The 9,328-nt window shown below is 41.1% G+C and overlaps 1 protein-coding gene and 1 pseudogene across 1 annotated transcript; one reads left to right on the forward strand and one right to left on the reverse strand.

Annotated features, from left to right (window-relative positions):
* The first annotated feature begins 700 nt into the window (after window positions 1–700).
* On the forward strand, window positions 701–3,283 carry LOC111270524 (heat shock cognate 71 kDa protein-like). The gene has a single exon (XM_022850782.2). The coding sequence runs from the start codon at window positions 1,033–1,035 to the stop codon at window positions 2,980–2,982; it is 1,950 nt and encodes a 649-aa protein (XP_022706517.2). The 5' UTR covers window positions 701–1,032; the 3' UTR covers window positions 2,983–3,283.
* Window positions 3,284–8,367: 5,084 nt separating this feature from the next.
* LOC111270525 (heat shock cognate 71 kDa protein-like) lies at window positions 8,368–9,328 on the reverse strand (annotated as a pseudogene).

Consider the following 9,328-nt stretch of genomic DNA (forward strand, 5'->3'; position numbering starts at 1 on the left):
GCACCCGAATCGGTTCAGATACTTTACTTAGGAATCATGCAAGTAATTTTCCTTGATTATCATATAGTATAGCACTTCATTAGCTAGACGCTCCCGTGTCACATTTATGTGCCCATACATAGCATCGACTAGATTTAATACGCAACTGACAAAGCACATGACAATTGATATCTCCTCATTATAATTATTAACATCAGTATCGTCACCGCATTCATTCCCGAAATAAAAATTTTTCCCTGATATAGTCCTGTACCATTCGTTGCTGTGAGATGAATCGACATGAAATAGCGCGGCATGACGCGCGCTCTCTATCACCCCACCGACATCATCAAGGCCGCCGTTGCGGTTTCTACCCTTATATTCGTATCTGTAGGCTACCAAATGCGACTTGGGCTTGACATCGGCTGTGTCAGCCTAGCTACCATTCGCCGCCGTTGCAGCGGACACCGTCGTGCGTCATCCGTGGCATCGGACGGGCACAGTATGGCCGCCATTGGTATAGGCACCGGGAATGACAACGCGTCAGACAAGCGGCAATCGTTGAACCACGTGGCGTCCATCGTGCCGCTTCCTTTTACTGGCGCTGCCCTCGCCTAATAGAACATTCTAAAAGCTTCTCTAACCTTCTGGATTCGATCGCTAGCCACGAGGGGGCGCTTGGGTTTGCGCTAAAAGCCAACCTCAGCGCCAATATTGGCACAATTTGGAGGCGTGTTACTCGCGGGCAGATAGGTAGACAAGCAATAGAGTGGTTTGCTGGCGTTAGTTCGTATTGTGACTTGGATGTGAGTGGTGTGGCAGTTTCTTGCGACTACAAAGTAAACGACGACGACGATCACAATTTATCTAAGTCGAGAGCCGAACACGCCAACTTGCTGTGCTACCAGGTGGTTTGTGCTATTACTACCCGTCGTTGATAAAACTTGAGCTGTTGTTTAAATCAATTACCGTTCGACGTGATTAAGCGGCTGTGAGTTCCGCTATAGGTTGTTAGCTTACAGCAATCAGAACAATCAAGAGAAACTAGCTAAGATGCCTTCGCGCGGACCCGCAATTGGTATTGACCTCGGGACGACGTACTCGTGTGTCGGTGTATTCCGCCATGGCAAGGTGGAGATCATCGCAAATGAACAGGGTAACCGTACGACGCCGTCGTACGTCGCCTTTACTGATACCGAGCGATTGATTGGCGATTCGGCCAAAAACCAGGTGGCCATGAATCCCACCAATACGGTCTTCGACGCAAAGCGGCTCATCGGCCGCCGGTTCGAGGATCATTCGGTGCAAAGTGATATGAAGCACTGGTCGTTCGAGGTCGTACTCGAGGAGGGCAGGCCAAAAATCAAAGTGGAGTTTAAAGGTGAAAAAAAAACCTTCTTCCCGGAAGAAATCTCATCGATGGTGCTGGTGAAGATGAAGGAAACTGCCGAGGCGTACCTGGGCGGTACCGTATCTGACGCAGTAATCACGGTACCGGCCTATTTTAATGACTCACAGCGTCAAGCTACAAAGGATGCTGGCACCATTGCCGGCTTAAACGTGCTTCGTATTATCAATGAGCCAACTGCGGCAGCCATTGCTTATGGCCTGGACAAGAAGGCCACGGGCGAACGCAACGTTCTCATATTCGATCTGGGCGGTGGCACTTTCGATGTGTCGATCCTTACAATCGAGGATGGCGTGTTCGAAGTTAAATCGACTGCTGGAGACACGCACCTTGGTGGTGAGGACTTCGACAACCGCATGGTAAATCATTTCGTTGAAGAGTTCAGGCGCAAACACAAGAAAGACCTGACGGGCAACAAGCGCGCCTTACGCCGTTTGCGAACAGCCTGTGAGCGTGCGAAGAGAACTCTGTCGTCGTCGACACAGGCTTCGATTGAGATCGATTCGCTGTTTGAGGGTGTCGATTTTTATTCGTCGATAACCCGTGCCCGATTTGAGGAGCTTTGCTCCGATCTCTTCCGGTCGACGCTCGAGCCTGTCGAGAAGTCGCTTCGAGATGCGAAAATGGACAAAGCGTCAATTCACGACATTGTTCTCGTGGGAGGATCGACCCGTATTCCACGAATCCAGAAATTGCTTCAGGACTTTTTCAACGGAAAAGAGCTCAACAAGTCGATCAATCCCGATGAAGCCGTGGCTTACGGGGCTGCTGTGCAGGCGGCGATCCTTAGTGGCGATACCTCTGAGGCTGTGCAGGATCTGCTGCTTCTCGATGTCGCCCCCTTGTCACTGGGCATTGAGACCGCCGGAGGCGTTATGACCACTCTGATCAAGCGTAACACCACGATTCCGACGCGCCAAACTCAAACTTTCAGTACTTTCGCTGACAATCAGCCAGCCGTCACTATTCAAGTGTATGAAGGTGAGCGCGCAATGACAAAAGACAATAATTTACTTGGGAAGTTCGACTTGAGCGGCATTCCGCCAGCGCCTCGAGGTGTACCTCAGATCGAAGTGACGTTCGATATCGATGCGAACTGTATCTTGAACGTGTCTGCCGTCGACAAATCAACTGGAAAACAGAATAAGATTACGATTACGAATGACAAGGGCCGTCTATCCAAGGAAGACATTGAGCGAATGGTGAAAGAAGCTGAAACATTTAAAGACGAGGACGATAAGCAGAAGAATCGTATCGCGGCTAAGAACGCATTGGAAAGCTACTGCTACAACATAAAGTCGGCTCTTGAGGGCGCCGGATCCGAGAAACTCACTGAAGACGAGAAGAAACCCGTTCTAGGGAAGGTCAATGAAATGATATCTTGGTTGGACAACAACCAGATGGCTGAGACGGACGAATTTGAGGATCGCCGCAAGGAAATTGAACAACTCGCGATGCCCCTTATGACGAAACTTCATGGTGGAGCTCCAGGTGGCATGCCCGGCGGGATGCCGGGAGGCATGCCGGGAGGCATGCCGGGCACTACGCCTGGCGCCGGCGATCACAGCGGACCCACGGTTGAAGAGGTTGACTGAGCCGACTGAAACCGAACTGTTAGTTAGGCATATTTACTAAATTAACAACCTGCTATGATAAACAATATAGGCCTCTACTCACTGCGTTGAATTAGGTGTTGATGATAGGCATTTGCCTCGGATGCAACAGTACAAGAGATGCTGACATCGATAGTAGCTGACGAGCCCGGCAACAACAACAACAACAACAACAGCAACAGCAGAACAATGAGTGTGAAGATCTCGATCTTTTTTGCTATTAAGTCATTATTATATATTATTACTTGATGATAAGGAAATAAAGAAGCCAATATTTATTGCATATTGATTGTTTTTATTCAACAAATGAGGCCGCATATCTGATAAGAATGATAAATTTCTCTCTCGTTAGTTAAACGGTATTGAGTGCGGTTATATTGATTATATTGATATATTGAACGGTTGATATTGATCTGCGGACGCCTATAAAGAGAGTATCGATTATTAAGCTGTGGTCTAAAGATTAACGTTGCTTCATCATAGGGGACGCAGTTACGGATGCAATCTAAATTTAAGTGCATTTAAAAGTATCGGTTTTTTATTTGGTGCTTGAGCGACTCATGCGAACTACGAAGATCACTAGTCTTCCTCGAAAAAACAGCGCAGTAACAGCTACAGAATTAAAGAAGATAGAAGTGAAATAAAGTTCAGTGATGCTGTTTTATGGAACTATTGAACACATACTACCGTAAAAAGAAGAAATCGTTACGCGAGTTTTACCGTAACCAATTTAATATGGAATCATCAATGGAAAGATGGGCGGGGATGCTTAAATTAGGAAATAAAATCTGTTACATTTGTAATTATGGTGCTTGAATGAAAACAGCGAAACCAGTTTTAATAGTTTATGTTAATTTGAGTCAAGTAAAAAAAAAAACCTGAAATTATAACTCGGTGAACGGTAAGAAATCACCACAAAGATTAAAATTGAAAAAAATAAATGGGTAGGTTGTCTGCGTAGCCTACCAGGAAAATGAAATTGAAAATTTTCATTACCTTAACGATATCGAAAATGTCATGTATATTAAAAAAAATTGGAATATATCGAGAATATTAGGCAAATCTAGATAAATTATTATAGTATTACTGTGTAGAATAATAGCTAGAAATATCTAGTTAGTAAATTGAGGATCTAAAATATAAAGTAAGATAAAAAAAAATATGTGAACAGACAATTTGAAAATGGTCTCTTATTCATTTCAAATATTCTTCATTTCAAATATTTTAAAGTAGCAAAAGTTATAAAGAATACGATAAAGAACGAATTTATTGGTGCAACATCTTTGATCGTAGTATCATAGACCATAGTATCCCCCTATAGCATTATACTACCAACACATTGCAGGGTACTTTAGTATTAATTAATAGGACCATTTAAATTATCATATATATGCTACACAGATGTACTGCACAATTAAATTTGTCATGATGAACATATAACGAAATTACCACTATTAAATATTGCCCGAGGACAAAAACTTCACAGTACTCAAAAAAACTCAACTATACAGGAAAAATTATTCCTCTGTTTTGCTCAAGATTATTTGTATAGGACCTATGGCCTCATATCTTTCCATAAAGACAAAAAAGGTTTATGTTGAAGCCCGAAAGCTTTTGAAATCAGTAGCTTTACTCCCAAAAAATATGTGTTCACATTTTTTCTCCGTAATGCGCTTCATTGACATAGGAAAATTGACGACAACATAAAACATCACAATGTACAGTATGCAGGTAAGAGCGTATCATCTCCATCGGATTTTAACATAATATTATAATTAATCCTTGAATTTTCTGACTCTTTCAAGGAACAGACACCAAACATTTTCTGGCTGTATTGAAGATCTGGCCATTACCGTAAAGCCAACTTTTGATATGCAAAACTACATACACCAGCTGAAATCAGTTGAACTACAAATGAAGTAAAGTTAGTGTATAGTATTAGAGATCGCCACCGGCTGGAAATTGTTAGCAAAAACTGTAGTTTTAGCTATTAACGTTGCTAATATCCAGTTTATAAACTCGAGATATTGTCAACATTCCTTGTTTTCGAAAGGTTCATTCTAAATAATTTTTAGCTAGACATAATGTTTCTTGACATCACGTTCGACAGCGAAACTTGTTATAGAGGTTGAAAAATTCGATCTTTTCGCGAGCCTCCCTTTAGTATCGAAGCTAGGAGCATCATATTAACTATTATATATATATATATATATATATATATATATATATCCACTGACCTATATAACTATAATCGCAAATACCCTGAAATCGAAATTCGTGCATTGCCAGCAACTCACATATTGGAATTATAGTACAACTCGGAGCTCCGTTTGATCAGAATTGTTTTGTGTAACTCCTGAGTAATTGTGCTCAGTCTAAATGAAATCTTTGTTAGCAAAGTTTTTCAAGTTTTGCGTTCGTTGCTACCGTTTAGGATGAGTATTGGCGACAAGGCTGAGAGCGCATCCTGTAGCCTCCGTAGTAGCGAAGTCCGAGGGATTACAGAGCTGGATGCAGTTTAAGCCAAGGATCTGCTAAGGACTAAAGAACTAATTATTGCGTGACAGCTTTCTATAGCCTGATATCTCTGTTCCTGCTTCATATGTATGCCATAATGAAACCCATTATTGTTCACACCACCTCAAAATCTGAGCCCGATTTCTTTCAGCATAGTACTTCAATTTAGTATATAGAGATTTTTTGCTAAAAGAACGATATGTGTAAACCTCAAATAGACGATGCGGCTGGCGAGCAACTGCGGCATAAATAACTAAACGGATTGCTGGAAGACGTTTACGTCGTCAATTGGTTCTGATTAGCAATTTATTTTGGGAAAAACAATATGACGGAGATGTAGCATCTTAAAAAACACATTGACACTGTTTAAAAATTTTGCTCTAACCTGTATTGCAGTTATTTGAACACGAGATCTGTTCGTAACTGAATGGTCCTTAAGTTGCTTTAGTATTTACTAAAAACGAAATACGGTACAATTCACCAATGTTAGCAACGTGTAATATATTATTTGCGGGTAAAATATGAAAAGTGAATGTGATTTAATCAAAAAGGTGCTTATTTGTGCATATTTTTTACAAAAAACTTACCAGCTTATCCAGGGAGCACTTCGGTATGACTTACAGTACGCGCAAACTCATGTAACGGAGAATTAATACAAGAAAAACGTATAATAAATAATAGAAAAGCTCTATTTTGCAAAGAATCGCGCTTTAAAGAAGACATGATCCACGAAATTTGCCTGATAGCAACACAAAGGCAAAATAAAAGGGCAACTCTAATAATAAAAATTCGTCCAAACAGAGTCAGGTAGTAATATTTTAAAACAGTTTCCGAAGGCGCTCACTTCAATTAACATAAATTTGTCAAGACAATAACAAAAGACTTCTTCTTTTTCAAATTGTGCATTTTCGAGTTTAATGCATTGTCTATTTCCTACATGGTTCTTCTAACTGTTCTAAGTGCTGGTAACGTCGGGAGAGAGCACTTAATCCTGTGAGATGCATATAGATTAGTCAAATTTCTGCATACCTTAGAAGCATTAAAAGAAAGTTTCAGGCAACCGTGTAGACGAATCGCCGTACATTTACTAGTATAAAGAAGCAATAATCTACTATAATAATTTTTTTCTTAAAGCCTCCAATGGCAAGGTCCTTGACAGAATGTGTACAATATTGAGATTAGAGTTAAGTTTTATTTAATACATATATCTGCCTTGCACTTTTAATTTCGCGGACTTCTAGGAGAAGGCTCACGCAATAACTGGGCTTATTTCAGTTTCCTGTCGAAACCAGCGAAAGGAGAATTTATATAGAGTGTCAGTCCCCATGTGAAATGCTATGTTTCTTTCCATCCGTTGTTGGCTATTCAGTCTATGAGTCTTCTTAAACTTATTTAGGTTTTTCTCCAAAAAACTTGTAAAAGCGCATAGGTACAAAATGCCCTAGTAATTATATGCCAACGTAAAAATATCAACCAGCTCAATGCTCTAAATTCTTATGCTCAGTGCTGCCGTTAAGCATTGCATCGAGATATTGCCTTGTTTTTATAGCCTACACACACACAGATATCGAGTCATCGTAACTTCGCTGTTTCCCTTCCAGAGAGAAATATTAAGTAGAAACACACGACGAAACCTGCTTGTTCATCTGTTAGTGTTTTTAGTATTAGTTAATGTTTTTAGTAGTGTTAGTTTTTCTAGGAGGCATATACCACGGTAATAAAAACTCCTTAAAAGCTAGCTACGTTTTTATCTAACGTTTTATTCATAAACATTATTAAGGAAGGACGGTGTGTTAAATGTTTATTTAAATACACATGTTTATTATTTAATGAAACAAGATCGTTTTTTCAGCTTTATCACTCCTTACTGGTAAAGAGCTCCTCTCTTTGCTCTTTCCTCTTCATTGATGCTGGTAGAAAGCGCATTATTAAAAGGTGTATTATAGTATCGTTTTATGAGAGTTTTCTAGTAATAAATGCATGTGATGTATGAATATATGTCTTATATATAGTTCATGTAATTTTTTTATTTCTTAATTCATATTTTCTTAATTTTTTACAACTGATATAAATGACATCGCTTAATCCACCTCCTTGATTGTGGGTGTCTGATCATCGCTTCGTGGCTGAAGGAGCGCTTTCCGTTCCTGGGCCACCCCAGTGCATTTTGGTTACCAAGGGCATAGCGATCTTCTTTATTTTCTTGCGACGAAAGTCGTACTTCTCCTTGTTGGTCAACTGGTTGGCATCAAGCTAAGACGGAACTTGTGATACTTTGTTCAACACTGGCTCTTTATCATTGTCTGAAAGTTTCCTAGAGCCAGAGTCTTCTAGTGCCATTTTGACACCAAGGCAACACATTTCCAGTGCATCTTTGGCACAAATGCGGGCCTTCTGTTTGTCATCCTCGTCTTTGTATTTTTATACGTTCCTTCGACAGTCAACCTTTATCATTAGTGATTGTAGTTTTATTCTGTTTGTCAGTCGATTTGTCGACCGCAGATATTCAAAATGCATTTACGCATTTACGTCGAACGTGACTCCAATCTTCAAGATACACCGTGAGGAGTCGAAGTAATTCCAGTTAGATTAGATTTTTTCAGAAAGTTGTTATCTTAAGTAATCGCTCACTCGCCTTCGTAAACTTAGAGGCTTACAGCAGGCTGATTATGAGCGAAAGTGGTAAAGGTCTGGGTTTGCTTTGCAGTTCCGTAGACCACGGCTTCTTCTGGGTTAGTCGACTTGTTCAGTTTCAACCCGTTGAAGAAGTTTTGCAGAAGCTTCTGAACGTGTGGGATACGGGTAGACCTACCAACTAGAACGATGTCGTTAATTGACCTCTTATCTATCTTAGCATTTCGGAGTGCCTTCTTTACTGACTGCGAGGTTGAACGAAAAAGATCCGAGCAGAGTTCCGCGAAACGGGCCCAAGTTATGGAAGAATAGAAATTGATCTCTTCGTGAAATCTCGATTGATGTCTGAGTTGATGATGAAAACGTACGCTTGACTCGTTCACAGGCTGTGCACAGATGTCGTAAAGCTCGTTTGTTTGGAGAGAGGTCTTTTCTATGCTTTCGCTTGAACTCCTCGACAAAATGGTTCACCAGCCGATTATCAAAATCTTCACCGCTGACGTGGGCATCTCCTGCAGTGGCTTTGACCTCGAACACTTCATCATCTATTGACAAAATTGAAAAATCAAACGTTTTACTGCCTAGATCACATCTTAGGATGATGCGCTCACCTGCGCCGGAACTTTTTTGTCGAGTAAGTAAACGATAGCAGCTGCTGTAGGCTCGTTAATGATCCGGAGTACACTCAGATCAGCGATGGTTCCAGGGTCCTTTGTAGCCTGCCTTTGCGAATCGTGAAATAAGCCAGAACCGTAATAACCGTATCCGAAACTGCGCTGCCAAAGTAAGCTTCTGCAATCTCTTTCATTTTAATAAAAACCATCGAGATCTTCCTAGCGAAAACACCTTCTTCTCTCTTTTAAACTGCTGCATCTTTGATTTTGTGCCTTCGTTGACATAGTGATCAACGCTTCATATCAGTCTGGACAGTTTGATCATCATAGCGATGTCCGATGAGTCTTTTAGAGTCAAAAATAGTGTTTGTGGGATTCATGGCAACTTGATTCTTTGCGGCATCACTGATGAGCCTTTAGGTGCCATTAAATGCCACATAAGATGGAGCGGCGCGGTTGCCCTGTTCGTTGGCAATGATTTCTACTTGGCCATGACAAAAGACACCGAAGCAAGACTACGTCGTGCCTAAGTCAATTCCGATCGTCCGGCCTCGAAACGGCAT

Source organism: Varroa jacobsoni, unplaced genomic scaffold (assembly GCF_002532875.2).
Source record: "Varroa jacobsoni isolate VJ856 unplaced genomic scaffold, vjacob_1.0 scaffold_1485, whole genome shotgun sequence".
NCBI classification, from domain to species: Eukaryota; Metazoa; Arthropoda; class Arachnida; order Mesostigmata; family Varroidae; genus Varroa; species Varroa jacobsoni.

Coding starts and splice junctions, on each gene's coding strand:
- LOC111270524 (XM_022850782.2), top strand. CDS start 1,033: ATGCCTTCGCGCGGACCCGCAATTGGTATTGACCTCGGGACGACGTAC.